Source organism: Cyprinodon variegatus, unplaced genomic scaffold, assembly GCF_000732505.1.
Source record: "Cyprinodon variegatus isolate N-32 unplaced genomic scaffold, C_variegatus-1.0 Scaffold726, whole genome shotgun sequence".
Taxonomy (NCBI): domain Eukaryota; kingdom Metazoa; phylum Chordata; class Actinopteri; order Cyprinodontiformes; family Cyprinodontidae; genus Cyprinodon; species Cyprinodon variegatus.
The window spans coordinates 266,021-287,897 of NW_015151179.1; the positions used below are offsets into that span (position 1 = coordinate 266,021).

Sequence of the window (21,877 nt, forward strand, 5' to 3'; positions counted from 1 at the left end):
TTTTGGAAAATATCAGCGTTTCGTGTTCGTTTTGACTTCGTGTGGACGGGGCCTCAAAGTCTCCGAAATTGCTTGATAAGTAATTCAAGACTGATGGAAGCCAGTTTTTTTTAACCATTACATGTTGTTTATTGTAATCTAGTGTGGGTTTGGCTTTATAAAAAAATGTATTAAATGTATTTGTGATTTCAAAAAGAGGGTATTTAGTTTCCCTGTAGGGGATGATTGGTGTTAGTTTCTTCTTTTTCTTAATGAATAAGGAATTATTGTATTTACTTTGATTAACTTAATCTATCATTAAATGTCTTTGTTGATCTAAAAACAGTCAAGTGGTACAAAAAAGCAAAAACTAAAAAGGCGTTTTTCAGTTAACTTTATGTGAAATATTAAGGTCCAAAATTCAGTCTAATGGATAATTCCTGCCTTTAGAGGCAGTAATCGTTGTTAAACGACTCCTCAGTTGTTAAAAAAGAAAATCATTGTAATTTACACTTACAAACTAAAGAGATGCAAGATAACCTGACTACCACAACAGACGCAGATTATTTGGTCTTAAAACAAGATGCCCAAAATGCACACGTGCTATTAGTTGTGTATAAAGACTGGTATTTAGAAAAAAACATTTTTTAGATCTTTGCAAAGTTAGATACTCTGGTATCTAATATCTGATATTCTATCTGATATTCTGGACCTCTTGTGTTAATTCTCCTTAATTTTAAAGCAAAATATTTGTATAATGAACTTTAAAATCTTAGATATTTATGCAATACATATGCTCCTTCATCATCCTGTTAAAACCAGAGATTATAGCAGCTGTCAGTCGTCGCAGTTTAATACTGAATAAAAAAAAGTTCCTCTATGAATTTGTGACAAAACACAAATATGGGATATATGAACTACTTTTGGCTGCTATGGATTAAATACTTACCAAAGCAAAAACTTTGACCAAGATTGATTATTAAGTTTGGTTGTGTATAATGTACTATGAAATTTAAGGTATAGAAAGTCTATTTACAAGTCTAGAAGGAGATATGAGTGCCGTAAATGCAGAGGAAATAACTAAGGAAGATGATCTGCTGTTATGACCCTGAGGGATGCAGAGGGAAGTCAGCACATCCACCAGTTTTAAAGATGGAATCTAAAAACAAGGCTGCAAAAGTCCCATTTTGCTAAAGGGGAAAAATGCAGCAGAAAATAAAATCCCAATGTTTCAAAAAGAAATGTCCTTTAATAAAACTCTGAAATCTTGAGCAACACCATTTATTGCACAGCATCTGTCATTTTATTTGCGGTGTTTATAGTATTGCCGCTGCAAAGAACTCTACATGCAATATGTAGGATATGTCTGAAATACTAGTCATACAAAAAGACATAATACTTTGTCTATTGTGTTACATGAACATTTGATACTAAAAAAAGGTCCGGATACAGTTATAATATTCAGCAAAAGTCTCAAAATGCTATGTCCCCTAATAAAGCCTAACATCAGGCTACAGGTGTCAAATTATATTAAAGTTTTATTATTTTGTGTGAGTGTTAACTGATGAATCTTCTTTACCTGTAGCTGTGACATCTGGTTTACTTGTTTAATGGCGTTTTTTACAGTTTCTGTGGCTTAGAAGCATTTAGCCTTAGTTTTAAATAAAAATGTACTTATTTGGAAATATTTCCAGATGGAGAAAAAGACAGGAGTACTGCGATCGGTTAAAGAGGCACTTAAACACCTATTATTGAATTTAGACGTTTATGCTAGATTTCATGCTGAAGTCAAAATAACCATGTTAGGGAGAGCATTGCTGTATTTTATTTTAAATCTCTATGTGAAAACCAAGATGTTTTCTCTTCCACCTGCCCATGCAGCTATTTTTTTATCTTTTATTTTTTTTCAAAACCATTACAGTGTTATCCCCAATTTAGACTCAAAAGTGAATTGTGCTATTCTAAGCTAGTCATTGAGTCAGAGGTCTGTGTGGGCGCTGCTGTGATTAACAGACCCTGGTAGGTGAGAGTGTGTGCGGCTGAGTGAGGAGATATTTGCGGAGGAGTCAGGAGTGCTGTACGCATCATTAGCTCACCTAATTCAGCTCTCTAGACCGACTCTCCCCAAAAACTACAATCTTTGTTTTACTCCAGCCTTCTTTGTCTCCTTGTCTTACACCCTTTCAGTTGTTTTTCCCATTTTCAGGTCTCCCCCTTCTTCCCTTCTCCTCCCTTCTCAGCTGGTGTCTCTTTCTTTCAGACTTTCTCAGTCATGCTCTGCTGGCTGTTGTCTATGAGGGCTTTGTAGCGCTTATGAAGAGCAGTAGGAGGGCAGTGTTTTTATACTGTCTGCTGCTAAATTATTGACCAGAAAAATGCCCCCCCACCCCCCAGATTGTGCACATTTTAAATTACATTACACAAGTGTTGGCCTCCAAATGATGAGCCACATGAGCACATGGAGGCAGGTGCAAATGCTTATCTTACTAGTGAGTTTGTGACCTCATGCTTCTTGCTGTTTTAGCTGTGCTATTCCCTCATATCTGGGTGTCATTCAACCTTCCCCTAAAGTAGCTCACATGTGCAAAGATTTATTGATGGACCGAATTGTTTTGCCTTTGAAAAATTGGATATTATGTTTTATTGATGTTTTATTTATATATATATATATATATATATATATATATATATATATATATATATATATATATATATATATATATAAAATCTTTTTTTATTTTAGGTTTTAAAATAGAAAATATCCTGAGTTTCTTTTTGTGTGTTGAGATAATGAGGCCAGAGGTCTTTAATGCACGAGCTCCTCCTGTGATTACATTTTCTTTGTTACATAACTCTAAACTGTAGGATTTACTTTTGGCTCATTTCCAGGTTTATTTTCCAAAGTCTAACAATGTGAACAAAGAGCAGTCTTTGTTTGAATTAGGAAATGCACTAATCAGTCAGCCAGATAAATTCTGTCATTTTGCTTTGATCAGCTGGTATTGGTGGTCAGCAGGTTAAATACTGAAGTCTGAATTTATTTTTTAACTCCATAAATGCAGGAATAATCTATTTTTAGTCTAGAAATCCCTCAAAGGAAATTGGATGTTGACGCATTTTGAGTTCAGTTCAAATGTTTAAAAAGTTTACACACTTCCATGCTAAAATTTGAATAATCTTGTAATTCCTTGATTTTCAGGTGGATCCATCTCTATTAAAGTACCTGAATTAGATTTGTCGTCCGTTCTGTTGCAAACCTCTTAAAACAATACGTGTTTTTTTAGTTCTCATTTTGATGAATACAAATTTATATTAAGTTCAGTTGAAGGAAGGATAAAGATGGGGACGTTCTTTACTTTTGCCGTTTTAAATCTTGCTCAGATAATCTTATTTTAAAGCCAATCTATCATGTTTCTGTTTCTTGCTTATTTGATGGCAACAGCTTGTGCTTTCTTCTATACTCTAAGCAATCTGAGATATATTTTAATAACAAAATGTTCCAATGAATATTTTTCAGTTGCTCTAGTTCCAGTAAGCAAGAAATATCTGGTGCTGCCTGAAGACATCCTCTCTTTAGGAGTTTATGTATATCATGAAGGGAAAAGCATCATGAAATGTTAAAGATCTCAACAGCTCACCATTTAAAAACAAATAGGTCTAAAAATCACATTTGCTCTATACGATGTTTTGATTTTTAGCTCCTAACAATTGAGTAAAAGTTAAATTTAAATCTGTTGAGAAAAGCTATCACGATATCCAGATGTTTCAGTGAAGTGAGAGGAAAAAAAAAAGGGAAAGTTCAAATAATTTTCTGGAATTTCTATGTAATAAATAGATCTGCAAAGCAGAAGGTTGGATCTAATAAAATCCTGCCCTCTACAGGGAGCTGTGGCTAAATTCTCATTCTGTAAAGATAAAAGAAGCTGCTGTTAAAGCAGTTTGAAGTTCAGCTGTTGGAGCAGGTGGGGTTTTACTTGGATTTGTGCTCGTCTTCAATCATCCTGAATGACTGACTAGGATCAAAACAAATGTCAGGGCTTAATACTTTGGTCATCTTGGTCTCTTGTTTCAGTGGCATTCAGGTTCCCAGGTCTTGAGAAACCTTGAGAAAATAATCAACTTGACAAATGCTTTATGATTGAACACCCCTGTCTCTACAAAGCTGAAGGTCTCATTTAGGAGCTAATGGTTTAATATTTTCACCCCTGCAGGTTGAGGAGACCAGCAAACCAGCTATGGTTCTGTTTCTCATCAAATACTTGATGATGTTGGTAGTTGGGATTCCCTCGGTTTTCTGGGTCGGCAGTAAAAAGACATGCTTTGAATGGGCCAACTTCCTGCATGGACGCAGGCGCAAAGAGTAAGTAGTCTGAAGGTTCACGTTTATAATTCTCCATATTATCACCTAAATGCAACTTTTGAAGACATGTGCTACAAATATGTAAAATTGTTTAGTAAAAACATTTTTTTTTCTATTCAGCAGAATTTGGGTTAAATTTAGAAAATGGATGAAATGAGATGTTTGTTAAAATAGGAGCGTTTATCAGTGGATAGGAGTGGAGGCTTTACTCGTATAGGATTTGATGGTCACAGTACATTGTTAGGATATAGAAAAACTATTATATTGATTAGATTCTTACATAAAAATACTCTTTTAAACCTGGAGAAATGTTCTCTGTGTTTATTCCCATACATCTAACTTCACTATCCGTTTTTTATTTTTATCCTCCACACATTTCTATGGTCCTAAGGATTAATAGAAATAAACACATCCTCCTGTCTGGTCTCTCTGCAGCAGTGGGGTGAATGAGTCCCGTCAGGTTCTGCAGGAGCAGCCAGACTTTGCTCAGTCTCTACTGCGGGAACCAAACACCCCCATCATAAGGAAGTCAAGAGGGACCTCTACTCAGGTAGGACTGTAGTCTGCAGTCTCTGTCAGGCTGCAGGAAGAAGCTGAAACTGTTAAACACAGTATGGTCACAGACTTCAGGACACACATTAACAAATCTACGTTGGATTTTTCAGATATTCAAACAGGACACTGAGGATTTAATTCAATTCAGTTTATTTATATAGAGCCAATTCACAACACAGCTCATCTCAAAGCACTTTACAGTTCAACCAGATCATACAGTCAAATCGATTCAAAGTTTTTTTTATCTAAGGAAAACCAGTTGATTGCATCGACTCATTGATTCAAATGCAATCCCTCATTTAGAAGTTAGTATTTAGGGACCACATCAGAAGCTTTCTTAGAGGTCAGACATGTCACAAACATCTCCAAGTCTTCTGTAAAATCTATTATGCTTCACGTCAAGGGTTAAAAGATAATATTTGGCTTACATGTCTAGATAGTAATGGAGCACTTCACGAGAAAATGCTAATAATTGTAAATTTCATTGCCGTTAACTGAAATCAGTGGAGTTTAAAGATGTACTGATTTAAATGTAATTTCGATCATGCTTATTTTAGACAATGTATGAAATTTTCTGCAGGGCACCTCCACCCATGCATCCTCCACCCACTTGGCAGCTCTAGAAGATCTGGATGAACCAATTAGGACTCACCATGGACACCCCACATCAACCAGAAGCAAGCCCAGCAGTGTTCACAGCAAGGCCAGCTACCACGGCAGCCTGCGCCGCACTCGAGATGACAGGTAGATCAGAAAATTCGAGCTACCGCATCACTCCCTCAGCGCCTTGCTTCTGTCCTCACTCCTGTGAATCTCTACATCTCTTAGGAGTGATTCTTTAGCTCACCGTGGTACACCGGACCGTAATCTCCATGGCAGCATGCCCCGGCTCGACCATCCACTCTCCACTCACAGCAGCCTGCATAAGATGGACAGCTACTCGAGGCACAGCAGCCAGAGGGATATATCAGAGGCTTCGCCGACCCTCATCACCCATGGAACCATGGGTAGTGATGGCCAAGCTGCTGAGAAGGATGGAACCAATGCCTGAAGGGTCCTTCAACAGAGGAATACTGAAAGAAAGCTCTCAGGAAAGGATTAACCACCCCATTCATGGTATTTGGGCTCAAAGCACAGAGGGGTGATATGGGATGACTTCAGTTTCACTAGAACCAATCCACGACCTTTAGACCCGTTATCATTTTAGGTGTTCGGGGAAAATTGTGGAAGACGAGAACTTGCACTGAACAGAGAACTGGGTTAATGTAGTCAGGAGAAAGGCCATTGCACTGTCAGAATCCTAATCCCATAGGACTGATGTGAAATTTGTAACTGCTGAGTTTGCTTTTGTAACTATCTGAAACTGTCTACTTGGTAAGATGTGTCACAAAGGTGGCTTGTTTTTGGACTTCAGCTATTCTCATCTCTGTGTGGCTTCTTAGGTAAACATGGACCTCTTCTTTCTTTAATATATTTTTGTTATACCATCAACACTGCATGTGTAGAGGGACACATGGACTGAAAATGTTTTCCTTGAAATTATCAAAAAGTGAGCTAATGTCTGTGCACAACTTTCATGGGATTTGAATTATAACAGATGTTGGAAATAAGATCTATTTAAACCAGGGGGAGTTAAAGTCCAGTCATTGAGAGCTGCTAACCTGCAGCTTCTAGATGAATCCATTCTCCACTAGAGCTGCACCAAATGAATGGCTCAACAAACCTCTGTAAAGCTGAATGCCAATTAGGAAATTCAGTTGTTTTGATAGAGGATGCATCTGAAACTAGCTGGACAGTTTAACAAAAAAGGACTTGGACGACCCAGAACAAAGATGGGTTCTCAAACTATCACTGGTGGTAACCAGATGAATTCCTTAGAGACATTTCTGACTGCCAATGAGCAGGAGAAAATGTAGAAGTACCAGTGCAAACTGGTGATGTGCTGCTTATGCTTCAATCATTTAACTCTGAAATACCTACTATAAATTCAGTGAATTTATTTTAAATGAATGTGAAAAATTGCGGACCTTAAAAGGATCGGACTGAAATCTACCTAAAAAAAAAAAAGCCTTCACTCGTCTAAAAATAGTTGATTTAATTTAGAAAAAAACCATGCTGAGTACAAGACTGACAGGTATAGGACTAGATCTTTAGGAGTGTTGTAATATTCAACCCTGTACATGTTTGCCTTCAGGCCTGCCTCAATGGGTGTAGATAATTGGCAGAGGAACATTCATTACATTTTACTGGCTCTGACATTTTATCTTCTGCTTGTAAATCTAACAAAGAACCTGTAAATATTGGTTTTACAGTTTAACTCCTTATCCTTTGACCTTTAACCTACCTCACCTTTACCTTCAGCCTTCTCTTGTTCTGTATTCACATCATTGGGTGCTTTCTCCTAAGAGAAGAAGTGCTCAGACACAGTAAATTGTGACCGCTCGCTTTGTGGTTTAAGTCTACCTCTTTAGTTCAAACACCTAACGTACATCTGCCTCTGATCGTCTTTGTGTACTCCATTTCTATCACTAGCAGCAATTAAAAACATAAGAATCAAGACTGAGCAAATTCTGAGATTGCTGTTCAACAAATGGGCCCAGTCTGCTGATCTGCCTTCATCTACTTTGTACATAGATTTCCTGTATGATGACTGATCTGCCTTCCGTTTCTGCTCCTATTTACATTTTTTGGACCTACAGCAATTGTCTGTACTTTACCATAACTGCTTACATGCATAACCAGAGTGCTTTCCTCAACATGGGACATTTTTATTCGAGGGGAGAAAAAAAAAAACATTCACACAGGTCTGTCTTTATAAACCACTAACAGTGAAGCATGAGGGAAAAAAAGCTCAGAACTAAAATAGCTTAAAACTCTGAGGGTAAAAATGTTCATTGTGATTTTTAATACTTAATTTATTTGCAGCTGTACTGATAAAGCTTTTTCATGCAGTCTAATAAACATTTAAGACTTGAATATTTTCTGTGTCATGATTGACATCTCAACACTTTTAGAATCATATCTGCATGTGACTGAACAACAATACTTTGATTAGGAACCTCAATTGTGCTGGGAGGTAAAGATAACTGGTACTTACAGTTTGAATATCCTTTTAAATCAACAGAAAGCAAAGCTAGGACCAAATGCCTGAACGTTCTCTTTTGCGACGTACAATGGCAGCAACGTCTTGTTTGAGCTTAGAGACACTCTCCTCCAGCAGCTCTGAGAAGTCTCTCAGCAGACGACACTGCTCGTCCATAAACAGCCTGAGTCCAAGCAGGTCTGACTCCTCCTAGAGGGCAAATGCAACATCAGTTTATAAAAAAATGAACACAGCCAAACAGCACAGCACAAAAAAGGCAATTTAATTGCAAACATGAAAACACAAGAAGAGCAAAATATGCAACATCAGTTGAAGTGATAAATGGGCTGTACTTGTAAAGCGCCCTTTGAAGTCTGTGCTGAGCTCCCAAAGTTCAGTCATTCACACACATTGATGGTGAAGCTGCCCTGGGGCTCACTAACAGAAATTAGGCTTCCATACACTGACGCCATCAGGGCCTCTGACCACCATCAGTAGGTAATAAGAGGGGAAGTATCTTGCTTTGGGACCCAATGATTGATGGATCGAGCTAAGGTTCGAACCAGGAACCCAACAATCGCAGGACAATCCCTACATCCTTTGCAAAACAGCGTATAGTTTGAACAACCGTCAACAGTTTTATTCATGCATTTCAGTTAAAAGATGTGTGTACATACACTGGGTCTGTGTCTGCGCAGGCGCTGCAGATGACCCTTAACAGAAGTCATACTGTGGTAGAAAACTTTCAGGGCGCGTGCAAACTCTGCATCACAGCTGGGACGCAGAGAGCGACCACGTACATTCTCCATTCCTCCTAAACCCAGAGAAAGAAAACATGCACTGTATGCCTTCAGGAAACACTGCAGATCGTAAACAACAAAAAGTGTGTTTCTTGTGCATTTCTGACTTACCATTCCTGGCTGTGTTGAGTTGTTCTTTCAAACTCTGATTTTCTTTCCTTAGTGATTTATTAAGACTCTTTAGTTTATTCACGTCCTGTTGAAGAGCTCTGACTGAACAGCTGAGCTCAGCAAAGTCATATAGCTGCAGCATTAAAAGCAGTATTAGAGTGGATTTGTAGGCCTCGATTTTCGCTTTCCCAATTATTCCTATATTTTTTCAAATCAGACAATTTTATATCACAAGGGGAAAAAAATGTATCCGACCAAATGTAGTGCTTTGTGTAAAATTGTAAAAGTTTGGGTTAAATTTCATTCAAATAAAACTAAGGCTAAAAGTTTCTGAGCCACAGAAACCATTATTCAACAAGTAAACCAGCAGTCAGGCCAGATTATTGCCACTTTAAAATTGTATAAATAATGTTCAAGTAAACATGGAGGAGGCTTAACAATCTGAAAAAGCCCCAATCTAAAATAATTTAGGAACGGAGGTTGAACAAATTAATGATTATTTAGAAGAGATGTTTTTTTTCATGCGAGTTGGCAGCAGATGTGAAACAAACGGCATTCAAGAAAAACATCAAGATGACATTCAAATGTCAGAAAATGGGTGAATAAAACCATAAATGTGAAAAAATGGAAAATTGTGAGGAAGTATTCTCTTAAGCTAAAAGGGTTTAAGTCTTGCAGAAGGACATTGATCCAAAAGGCACCAGGTTCCCCAAAATGCCTGGACTCAAAAACTCTCCAATGTGGATCAAATAAAATGAACCTGTCTAAAAAGGTTGGTAGATCTAGATAGGTTAGATGGGACAGGTTAAGGGACAATTATCAGAGAAAATACTAGTAGTTTCGGTTAGTTTTTTCTACTTTCAGTTTTTTAAATTATTTTCATTTTATTTTGTCTTCGCTCAATATAAGAATTTGAGTCTGTAACTAAATTACTAAGTGTTTAAAGGAGCTAAAACAAGAAATATGGAAACATACAGGCATGTTTTTGCTGTTGCAAGCATACAAAAAGTAAAAAAAACAAAATGTAATCTAAATCAACATTTTGCCCCAAAGCATTTATGAGATCATTTAATGTCAAACTTACTGCAGCTTCTGGTGGACTCAACACGTCGAGGATGAAGAAGCCCTCTGTAGTCATTCTCACAGCTTCCAGTGATGAATTCAAAGGATTACAACCCTCTAAGATAGGAAAACAATGCAGTATAGCAGTTTTTATGATATATTCATATACAGGATAATGCATAGATCAATACAAAAATAAATAATTCATAAACATTTTTATCTATAATTTTTTACAGTAAATCTTATTTAAAGAACTTTTCCATTCTCCTATTAGCAGCCATCTTGTGGTATAGCTGCCAATTAATTTTATTCAATACAACTTTTTCAAAAACCCTTTAAGAAATTGTGTGTGTCATACAGTGTGCATGGTACTTCATTATGGCCAATTTAATGCTGCAATCCTTTTCCTTTCTTACCTTGTAGACCCCAGAGCTCAAGCACCACAGCACTGCTTTGCAGGTAGTCCAGCAGATGTTGGGATGTTTGGAGGGAGGTGAATTGAACCCTATGATCTAACAGAGGGTTGATGTTATGCCACACAGCTGGAGTGTAGAGTGGCTCACTGCAATCAAACACCCTGTAACTAACACAGAGGAGAAAATTAAGAGATGTCTGGGCCCTCATGATGCTTTACATATTTCCTTTAGCCTCACCCAATTTGGATCCCACGATTCCGGGCCTCCCTGATCCAGCGAACCCCACAGCACTGCTCCAGGACCAGTTGAAAGTCCAGCCGTCGTCCCAATATTTCAGACGGGTCAATCAGGATGTTGTCCTCTCCCAGCGGACTGGAAAGTAGCATTCCTTAGAAACACCTTCCTGTGTGCTCTATTATAAAAGTATGTTTGTGTTTGCGTCATACTGTGCAGAGGAGGTACATGGGACGAGCTGAGCTTGTAGAATGGCCTCCTCTGTTCCCTCTGAGCCCAACACCTGCAAACACAGTTGGATTCAATGACACAGACTGTTCTATACATTTGTATGAAGCAAACGTGAGTACCTCCAGTTGCTCTTCCAGAGGAATGCGGAAGGCCAAAGACTGAAGCCAGAGGTGAGCAGTTCCCAAAAGCACAGGCTCAACTGGATCCCAAAATGGGTCTTTATCTCTGGGTACCACAACCGCTGGAGGATCCTCTGCTCTCTAACACCAGCAAACACAGAAGCCTCATGGTAAAAGTTGAGTAACTGCTCAAAAATTTAAATAGATGCTTGTGCACATATTTTTATAAATATTATTTTCTCTCCTGATTTGTCACCTTCCATTAAATGTGTTGCCTATGCACAGTTTTATGCTTAAGTCAAAAGAAACATCTCTGTATTGTGAGAAACATGTTAATGTTATCTGCAAACACACATTGTCCTCATGCTGCGCAGCCTTGAACTGCTGATAGACCTCCTCCATTAGAAACTTGCGGTTAACAAACTTGGCTTTTGACCACATCCAGACCTGCAAAACATAAGAAGTCAAACCATTCAGAAAAGTTTTTCAGCAACCAAAAAAAAAAAACTTTTACCAGTGTACTCAGAGAACGGAGAGGAAACGCTACCTGTTTGCTTCCTGCTGAGGTCACTCTGACAACAATATCTTTCTGCAGATCGTGACCTCTAGAGTCCGACAGGGCCAGATTTTTTATTTCAAGCTTAAATTCCACCCCCTATAAATTGATAAATCCATTAACAATTACTGATGTATGGGAGTGTGAAGAGTGACAGCAGGGGTCTACAAGTTACCTTACTCAGCTCCTGGCTCATCTGATTGGCCTCAGCCACCATGGGCATCAGCTTAATGTAGTCATAGAAGACCGCTAACAGACTGGGATCTGCCTGGCTACAACCAGCGGTGGAATCACCTTTACAAAGATTAAAAAACAAAAATGTTCCACATAGAAAAACAATACATTTAAATCTAAAGAGTGATCCTGTTACCTACCCAGATGAATGCCTTCTGCAGCAGCCAGCTCTGACTGGAAGTAATCATAATCATAGCGACTCCAGTCCTCCCCACCCCTCTCAGAAGGATAACCGATGAACAGGTAAGTAGAGTTAGAACCCAGAATGAGACGGTCCTAAAAGAAATGATTGGGAATAATGTCAACCTTTCAGATTTGATCCATTTTGTAGAAAGTTTCTTATATCGTTATATCTAATATCCACCACAGATGAATAATAAATGTGAACAAATGCAAACCAAGTGTTGCAGCTCAGTCGCCTCGTACACAGAGTTTCCATTGATGATAACTTTTGACCCCATCAGTGGAGTCAGCGTTACCCTCCGCTGTTCGTTCCTGAATACAGCATGACGCTCCTGGATCCTAGCACATAAACACATATCATTGTGATCTATTTTTTGGTGTTTTTTTTTTTATTTTTTTTTATCACATTTAAAATCATCCATCTCTCGTGTCACTCTACCCATCTCAGCTTGCTGGTTTCTGTTTTTTTTTTTTTTATCCCAGACTGATAAAAACAAAAACTTACCCTAAGCCCTTGATAGAAATTGATCTGGGGGAGGAGTCACAAAGCCCGATGTCCCACTCGCCTGGAACAACAACAAGAGTTTCAACCTACTATTTTTGTTTAAACCTCTCCTCTGGTTTATTATCCTTATTTAAAAGGGACACATAGCCTCTTTGTGTAATTTGCCATGTGATGTTTCTTCGTATCCATCCTCCACTTTAAGGTAAATTACATCATCTTTTGCAATACAAGACTTTATATTTCTGTCCCTACATGGCTAAAGTTCCTTACAGTTTAAACTTAAGGATCTCCAGGATACAATTGTTCAGTGTTGGCTCCAGTTTACTGAAGATCAGACAGAGGTCATCATGCAAGGTTAATGATCCAGGTGAAGCTAGACTCAAACTATAAAGGTCAGAAGGGAGAAACTTATTTCTAGTAGCTCGGAACACAGAGTAAAATGTTAAAATTAACATGAACTACTTGAAATTAAATCAGCCCAATCCAAGCTTAAATATTGCAATAACCAAGACCTCTTCTAAAAGAAGAAAAAATTAAACTATGTGCATCTACTTCTGGTAATTTAGATTAGAAAAGAAAAACTATTATCTGTAATGGAAACTAATACTGGGGCTCCCCTTAGATGTGTAGATTTGACTCTTGTTCAGACTTTACACCAATAACTGCTGTAAAAATATATTATAATCAATAAATAAAAAATTGATGATGCAGTTTTACTAACTGCCCTCGATGCACTAGAAAACCCTGTACCTAACGCTGTGTTAATGAATAGAAAGAATGATAGACATGTAAAAATGATTGATGGTCATAAAAACTGCCCATAATGAAGAAGTCCATTAGGTGCTGCTTTATGAAAAACGGCGTTGTAAATCAGGTAATCCTAGAACTGCACATGGAACATAAATCATCTTGAAATTGTCTGCTCATTTTAGATTACTTTTAGGTTCTAGTGGCCTTTATTTTGTTTTTTTCTAAAGTATGGAGACAGAAAAGTGGGTTAAAAGACAAGGGAGAGACATTCGACAAAGGTCACAGGGCCAGGACTCGAACACATGGGTCATGTGCTCTACCTCCATGCCATAGCAGCACCCCCGTCTGCTCATTTTAGTGTATAATTTCAATTTTAATGATGATGCAAGACAAATTTCAGATTTACTAAAGAATATTATTTTTCAACATTATATATTTGCATGATCCCTTCACCCGTTACTTTTTTGTTTTCCTCAGGCTCATCAGTAATGCTGCTGCCAGAGTCCTGATGAACATTGGAATAAGATCCGTTTATACATCATATCTGTACATACAGTCGTGCACTGACTGTTAGTAAAAGGACAGATTACAAAACATTTTGGCTGCTCTATAAAGGATTGGGTGGTGTTTGACCTAAATAACATATCATATAAGGCAGAGTACATCTTATATTTAAAAGAAAAGACCAACCTTCCTGAATAAAAAGCTTTACCACCCCTGACAGCTGCGCGTCCTCATTGATGTTGAGGATGTAGGGATACGTCTGCATCATCCTCCTCTCCTGGTGTCAGAGACAAGAACACAAAGAAAGAAAGAAAGAGAAAGGATCATTAAAACAATGAATCATTTTTGCCTAAGATGATAATAATCACTAAAAGCCCATTTCTATCCTCCAAATGTATTTATTTCACAGCTCCTTAGAAACTGTGTTTGCACCTGTGTAATACTGGCATACTGCTGCTCCCAGTCTTTGAGCGCCTCTTGCAGGTGCTGTTCCCAAAGGGTCTGGATAGCTCTGATCTGGAGCTCGTTCTGGGTCAACAGCTGACGAAGTTCCTCTGGAAACAGCTAAATAATAAATGGGACCACCAACCATGGCCTATACCAGGTGAATGGTGCTCCGATTCTTACTGGATTCGTCACTGGCTCTGCGCCCTTCCTGCTCCATGCGGCTCAGTTTCTGCATCAGTCTGGCATTCTCAGCCTTTAGCTCTTTAACAAGGCGTTCAGTGGGGCTCTCATTCACCACTGCCCTGTTTTGGATACGCTTTGCCCTGAAGAATAGATGTTAATATGTCAGTGTGTTACAAACAAGAACCATTCATCTTGATTTCCAAACAAATCTTAATTTCCAATCAAATTCTAAATGATTAATGTACCTTTCAGCATAGCGCAGGGTAGAGAGAGACTCCTCATAGCAGATATCTGCAGGACTTAGAGTGGCGATCTTGAAATACATTTTGCAAATCAGTTTATCACATTTTTTTGCATAAGTATTCACACTAGTGCATTTTTACAACTGTCAAAAAAATAAAAAATAAAAAAAACGGATAACTGAATTACAACGAAAATTGTTTTTATTTTTTCCCAAAAAGATTTTAAAGTGTGGAGGGCATTTCTATTAATGTCTTCTGGTCCAACAGTATAGAGCAGGGTTCTCTAATGATGGTTAATGTGATAGACCTAAGGAGAATTTAGAGAAGCCAATTAACCTAACAGTCATGTTTTTGGATTGTGGGAGGAAGCCAGACTACCCAGAGAGAACCCACGCATGCTCAGGGAGAACATGCAAACTCCATGCAGAAAGACCCGGGTCCTACTCTCTGCGCTCCTGAGCAGCCCTACATTTCTTTTTACTCGGAAGCAATTGTCCATTTTATTAGGCTACATTACTATACATTATGTGACCCTTTAAAATTTACATCAAGAATACAGAAATTAATTTCACAACTTGTAACTCAGCTCCAGTTCCTGCGGCCGGCATCCTGCAGCTTTTGGTTCAATGCATCTGAATCAAGTAATAAGATGATTGAGAACTCACTGCATACTGAGGAGGTAATTCAGCCATTCGATTCAGCTGTTGAACCGAGGATATTTCTAAAAGTTGCAGGATACTGGACTTTAGGAACTGGAATTGGCCACCTCTGCTCCAACAGGTTTACCTCCAGTCATTATTTTGTACATAACTCACTCCAAAAACGTGTAAGCCCACAGCATGATTCTGCCCCCACAATGCTTTATTGTGGATATGTTGTGTTCAGAATGATAATCAGTGTTAGTTTCTCTTCAGTATTTTGGATGTAGAAGTTCAGGGCTTGTTTCATCTAACTGAACCACCATATGTATTTGCATCCTCTAGACTGTTTGTGGCAAGATGCCAACAGGATATTTAAGGCCTTCCTGCATTAGTGGCTATACTTTTTAATAGTTCTGTAAAGGACAGATATGTGGAGCGTGATCAATAGTGTTTGCTTTATTAGATTCTCCAGAGTGAGCCGTTGGTCTCTGCAGCTCTTTGAGTTTCCACAAGCCGCCTCAGAGCTGAAACTCTGGTCGAGGAGTTTTCCTTTTGTCTGGCCTGTCATTTTAATGGACGGCTGTGGCTTTAGGGGTTCTTTTTGTTTTTCAGAGCAATTAGGTCAGTGCTGTGAGACTTTAACAGCTTCAGATATAGTTTTATAACCTAACTGTCCTCAAAAACTTCATCCCCTGACCATGTCTAATGTGTTCTTTGCTTTTCCTGATGCTGTTTGATCACTGATGTTCTTCAACTAACCTCTGAGGCCTTCACAGAATAAGGTTTATTTTCAGGGTATTGAAGGGGATCGAACAAAAAAATGTAATATTTCTTATTTTAAATAAATCATTAATTTTGACAACTCTAACTGTAGTTTTGGACATCTCATGTCGACCAACTCTCTCTCATATCAATATCTCTGAGTGTTTAGTTTACCATGACAGTTCGACTGTTTCCCCCCAGTGCAGACTGCAGCAACTTGGTGAGAACCGAGTCTCTGTAGGGAATGTGGACCGCCTTTTTTCCCACAGCAACATCTGCTAGGGCGCTGCAGGGTGAAAAAGAATGTGGAGAAAACGGACAGATTCTGCAACATGAGAGAAAAAGGAAACCCAAAGAAATAGTCAACCTGATGACGTTGCCCAGAGTGGTTAGGCTCAGGTTTATGGCTGTTCCCTCTTTGAGTCTGTCTGCTTCAGAGCCGGAGGATCGTTGGCGCTCGCTGCCAGCCAGGTCCACCAGGTTGATGTTGGACTGCTTCGTGATGCATTCCTTGGAAAAGATCTAATGAAGATAGTCGAGTCATAAAACCATTATAAATAAAAGTTACAGAAGGGAAATACAAGGCTAATATTTAATGTTATCAAAGGCTCGATTTTGAAAAAAAAAACAGGAATAAAAAGTAATCACCTCTTCTAGGTAGTTTAAAGTTAAAACTTTCTCACATTTAAAAAGCAAAAGGAGACAATGCAAGCCCTAAACACATGACGATCAGAAAAAAAAAAAAAAAATGAAATCCTATCCTGACAAAAAATATTGAGATTGTTATATTTTAAAGTGTAGCTGGGACAACAAAAAAAAAAAAAACTGGACATACGACAAGAAAAAGTAACAAAAATTATGTAAAAGTAAAAACAGGTAACAATTTAACAAAGAGAAATGCAATGAAACAATTAGGATAATAAAAAAATTGACACCAACTTTTATAATAAAATTAGTTAAAAATGTTACATATAAATGTCAGTCTGGAATAATTGAAAATATATTGTGCGTCTTCAGGATGTGCGATTATCTTAGTGTTAATTGAACAATGTAATTGGCTGGGTTTCTATAAAACACTGCTTTCTACCAGATGGCATTACAGTCAGCTGAGTGGCTGAACAGTAGAAACAGGATAAACTTCCATTAAATGTAGCTGGATATGAATCAAATAATTTAATATTGTTAGTTTGGAATAAATTGAGTTTAATTTGATAAAACTGGACATGGATTAGTCCATTAAGACTAGAGGTGGTTTGTACAGTTTGCTCCAATTGGCACACACAAACCTGAAACAAACTGACTTAAATGTTATTTTAGACATCAAATCAACGGCTCAGACCATTTCCTCTCAAAGTGGTTGTTCATTGGTTCTTTAAAGCATGAAAATGTTTTACCTGTTTGAGCTGCAGAATAATGAGCATGTGAGAACGGCTGCTGTTGGCGTTCATTTGAGTGGCAGCAGTGGTTCGGGTCCTGGTCCCCTGCTCCATCAACTGCTCCACCTACAGTGGAGTCAGATTCATTTATAAAACTAACTTAGAAACAACCCAATTGAATGAGCTTGTTGACAATGTTTACATGCATTTGCAATATAATCACAATTAAATGAAACACAAAATTTAAATCTTAGATGTGCTTCCAAGTTTGGGTCATGTTACATTTTCTCTTCAGTCATTCAGTGATGTTTGAATAAATAATAACAGGATTTGCAAAAGCTAAAATGATAAATTATATCTGGTGCTTGAAAGCATTTTAGAATAAAGTTTTCATTCAAAATAAGAGGTTATAATAGTAACATTTTTCTTAAAATAAGTGTATTTACTCTTAATTTGATTGGGTAAATAATATGGTTTGCAAATGGATTAAGTATTTTTAATCTTTAAAAAAGATAATTAGATAATATGCACTATTTATTTATTTATTTTAAATGTAAATTGTCTTGTTCCATCTGCAAACAGTCTTATCTCCTAAATGAACGACAAATTGCACTTATTTTAAGAAAAAAGATTTCAATTTTTTACAATGGACTATTGTTTGCCGCTTTGGTGAATCTACGATTGACTTTAGAGCTTCTTGAAGAAAGCTGCAGACCTGCATGTAGCTTGATAACTTACACATTGCTTGACAAGGCTGCATTTGTTGAGCCTGACTTGGCCTTTGTGAAACAGATAAAGCAAAGATGAACAGTTAATGCTTGCTCCAATCTGACTTTATCTCTAGTCTTGGATTTCTAAATTTTGTGGAACAGCTCTGCAGGAACAAATCTAAAACATGGAGGACCCTGTGCTCCAGAACTGGAGTTGGAAATCCTTAATATAGATCAAAATGTTACATTTTGTTCCCTTCTGATCAGAGTACCATACACTGTATGTGAGGATCAATAGTTGTCCTGGTAACCAACGGTGCCGTGGGTTTCTGTAGTTCCTCATGAGTTAAAAAGGACCCCTTTTGTTGCTTCTCTCATTACAGTAGCAGACAGGTTTTATTATTGAAGTGACTTCTGAAGACAGTTGGTGGTATGGATTTTAGTTTAGGCCAATCAGAGTAAAGGGGCTTAGTAACCCTAACACTTTTTTCCCTTCAACTTCAGTAATATCCCACATGTTAATCATCTGCAAGCTAAACTAAGGAACAAACTGTCTTTTACCTGCAGAGCATTTTCACAGGGGATTTTACGAAGACCTTCAACATAAAAGCCCCTTTGCAGCTCCTCCCTCACTCTAAGTCCGGCTGCAGTGCGAGACCCCCGAGATAACAGGTCGACCACCTTTAAAGAAAGAAGATCGTGAGAAAAATAAGCTTTGCAGTCAGTGCAGCAAAAGCCCCACTGACAGTAAAGCTAGAGTGCCAGTAAACTTTAAAAAGCAGTAACTTCTTTTTCAAAAAGCCCCATATTTACCTGCTCATTATAGATCTCCAGCATACTAAAAAAGACCTAAAGCACACATCAAAAAAGATTTAGAATTAAATCATGTTTATTCTCTTTTCTGCTAAACACTACTATATTCCACACTGTCCATTTTCTCTGTCAGCATGGAACATGTATCAGATTTACAGGAAAAGGAGATGAAGACCAACATCTGTGGGTAATATAACCACCATGACAGTAAGTCTAGCCATGTCCTGTTAAATGCCTTACCTGACACTTTCTGTTTTCTTGGTTTTCTCTGATTGCCTCAAACAGTCGATCACATAGTTTAGGAACCAGGCCTTTGTTAGGCCCGTGGCCCACCATTGAGTAACTCTTCCCTGATCCAGTCTGTCCGTATGCGAGCAGTGTGGTGTTGTAGCCCTTTCAAGAGTTGATTTATTAAGCCAATTTATGCCCAGTGACATTATAGGTAACCTAAGAGTGAGAGGTTCTTACCTGCAGGGCGTTCTCCAGTATTCCCACTCCAAGATCCTGGAAAACACTTTGCTAGGATTTCAAAGATTAGCTGCCATTATTCATATGCTCATCTATGCAACCCTGACTTTAAAGGCCTTTTAACCAAAATTTTGCTCAAAATGTTTTTCTCTGTCTGGTAAATATTGGTTGTCTGTCCCACCGGGTCACCTGGGAGCTCACCTGGTCAGCGTATCGTCCCCCTGGCTCTTCAGGAACAAAGAGACCAGTGTGGTCTCTGGTGAAGCCGCTGTGGGACCAGTAGGCATAATCAAAGCAGAAAGAACGTCGGTTGTGGGAGTCACGAGGGTCCTGGATGCTGATGGAGGTTGACACCAGAGAGATAACACAACGGCTGCCTGCATCCCTCTCTCTCTGAAATATAAGAAAAATATGTAAATCTTAAACTCAGACAGGTGGCTTCAGTGATAAACCGAACACCATCCAATTCATCATATGATGACCTTAAATATTCAAGCCTTTAAAACTTTACAATGGTTCTGAAGAAGCAGCTCTGGTAAGATGAGAGTTAAAGTAAACATTTTTTGCAATACGCAAAGTGGTATGTGTGTAGAAAAAAAACAGCAATGCAGTCAGAACAAATTATCCACAGTAAAACATGGTAGTGGCAGCATAATGCTAAGTGAAAGCTCTTCTTTAGCACAGTCGAAGAGCCTGGTCAAAGTGACAGCAAGAGGGGTTGATATAAATGGTAAAAATGGCACCAATATGCAGCGAGACAAACAATGTTTTTTTTATTAAAGGATGTATGTTTTTATTGACGCCTATTAGACCTATAGCAGCGCTTTGTATTTTTGGCAAGATTTTTAAAACAGCTGTTATAACACTGTCCACTAATCGGACCAAGTTTAAGTTAATTCACAAAAACTTGGCAGAAAAAGATTGTGCACATGCAAAGATGGTAAAGACATACTTCAAAGGGACTGCAGCCTGCATCTCATAGAATAAGGCTAAATTCATTCTGCAAACAGTGGAAAATATTTTACATAACCCAACAGCAAAAATAACTTCACTGTATTGTACAAAGACAATTATGAGAAATTACTAATTTATATATATAGCCTATAGTTATCAATGGACCAACAAGTTAGCTTCAATATCCGCTGTTATTAAATGAACAGAAGTGTGTCCATCAAACATATATTCATTTTAAAATGAAATCAGGTCTGGCCTCCAAAATCTCCTAAAAACAGTAGAATATGGTCAAATAGCTCAATCGAACATTTCTAAATCTAATATTCTCAACTTTTATCAAACCTACCTTCTACTTGGATCATTTCTCTGCCTGTCCTGCCTGCTCCCACTGTCACACCTGTTCTGCATTTGCTCATTAGGCTGCTGCCTAATGAGGATTTTTTTCCTTGCCCTTATATCTTATCCTTGTTAGATATTTTATTCTACATGATGCAGAAGAAATTTGTTTTAATATAGTTAAAATACATATCTTAGAATATGTGCCATGAAAGTCTTATCTATGTTTTCATAGCCCATTTCTCAGTTAAATAACATCCTCCTTTACAGTACCTGAAAATAGGGGCTTTAGACACACCTATGCAGGAACATCAATACTGAAGATAGAAACTAAAAGAAAGCACACTGACCTTGTTGAATGGGCGCACTCTAACCGCCACTTTGACGCAGTCCTTCCTGAGCATGTCTGAGGCCTTGGCCCTCATCATGCAGCTGTATCAGACAGGGACAGAGATCAGCTCCCTGCAGCAGAGCATCACAGGCTGTATCAGTTACACAGGAACATGTAGGCAGCCAGGATCACACAGCTTGCATGTGGAGATAAAGTTAAACTGCACACTGTGTTTTATTCTTGATCAGTAATGAACCCATTGGATATTTAATGTAAGAAAACAGTTCTAAATTATATTTACCTTTTGTTTTTCTATTTGTTTTTGTTGTAGAGCAGGCTGGTGCTGGTTTTACTTTCACCTGATCTATCAACATGAATTATAAAAGAGAACACCTACTGTTAGACTAGCGTTTAGGCTTCACATTATAACTCAGTTCAGTTTACTTTCTACCTTTCAGACCAGTTACTTAAACAGATGATTGGATTCACTCATCACTAGGAATATTTGAACTTCTCAAAATTTATAATGTGCTTTATGGAGTAGTTAAGTTCCTGGCTGTATAATTAGCTGTAAATAAGCAAATGTAGTTAGGGGTGTTAAAACCCATTTTAAAACTTTAAAATCGTCCATGTATCACTGAGTTAATCTATATATTTATTACCTTTTATTTTGGACTTGATATAAAGATGAGCCCAAAACTTGCACAAAATGACCAGCAGGTGTCCCCCTTTGTCATGTTCCATTTTATTTCCTGATTTTGCATAACTTTGCAGAAACTCCAGTTTACTTGCTGTATAAAAAAACTTACAGAATGTAAATTTTAGACTAGATTTAAGACATTTTATACCTGAGCACATCTTTATCTTGAGTATTGATTGTAAAGCTTGAAACGTATTAACCTTTGCTAGAAGAGTTGACCAGCCTTGATATTA

The 21,877-nt window shown here is 37.9% G+C and overlaps 2 protein-coding genes across 2 annotated transcripts in view; one reads left to right on the forward strand and one right to left on the reverse strand.

Annotated features, from left to right (window-relative positions):
• Positions 1-7,735, forward strand: part of LOC107097819 (frizzled-3-like) — a 35,740-nt gene extending 28,005 nt beyond the window's left edge. The window contains exons 8-11 of the mRNA XM_015395123.1: positions 4,191-4,339; positions 4,775-4,889; positions 5,475-5,638; positions 5,723-7,735. Of these exons, the coding sequence (XP_015250609.1) occupies positions 4,191-4,339; positions 4,775-4,889; positions 5,475-5,638; positions 5,723-5,945 (651 nt within the window). The 3' untranslated portion in view covers positions 5,946-7,735. The remainder of the gene's footprint in view (positions 1-4,190; positions 4,340-4,774; positions 4,890-5,474; positions 5,639-5,722) is intronic.
• Positions 7,736-7,863: 128 nt separating this feature from the next.
• kif28p lies at positions 7,864-21,056 on the reverse strand. Its single transcript, XM_015395122.1, has 27 exons — positions 20,964-21,056; positions 19,525-19,716; positions 19,324-19,374; positions 19,096-19,248; positions 18,856-18,891; positions 18,604-18,723; positions 17,351-17,458; positions 16,324-16,478; positions 16,131-16,242; positions 14,557-14,624; positions 14,309-14,451; positions 14,114-14,235; positions 13,868-13,958; positions 12,428-12,488; positions 12,138-12,261; positions 11,880-12,015; positions 11,681-11,799; positions 11,497-11,604; positions 11,304-11,396; positions 10,950-11,090; positions 10,812-10,882; positions 10,603-10,737; positions 10,366-10,532; positions 9,972-10,066; positions 8,888-9,020; positions 8,654-8,790; positions 7,864-8,186 (listed from the first exon to the last, which is right to left on the reverse strand). The coding sequence occupies exons 1-27, from the start codon at positions 21,039-21,041 to the stop codon at positions 8,028-8,030; spliced, it is 3,108 nt and encodes a 1,035-aa protein (XP_015250608.1). The 5' UTR covers positions 21,042-21,056; the 3' UTR covers positions 7,864-8,027.
• Between the last annotated feature and the right edge of the window lie 821 nt (positions 21,057-21,877).

What these genes read in the sequence shown, in the direction of transcription:
- kif28p (XM_015395122.1), bottom strand. Translation starts at nt 21,041, where the DNA reads ATGATGAGGGCCAAGGCCTCAGACATGCTCAGGAAGGACTGCGTCAAA. An exon ending in CCTCAGCAGGAAGCAAACAG is followed by an intron (nt 11,397 to 11,496) that starts GTAGCGTTTCCT and finishes TATGTTTTGCAG; the next exon opens with GTCTGGATGTGGTCAAAAGC. An exon ending in TGAGCTCTGGGGTCTACAAG is followed by an intron (nt 10,067 to 10,365) that starts GTAAGAAAGGAA and finishes TTCCTATCTTAG; the next exon opens with AGGGTTGTAATCCTTTGAAT.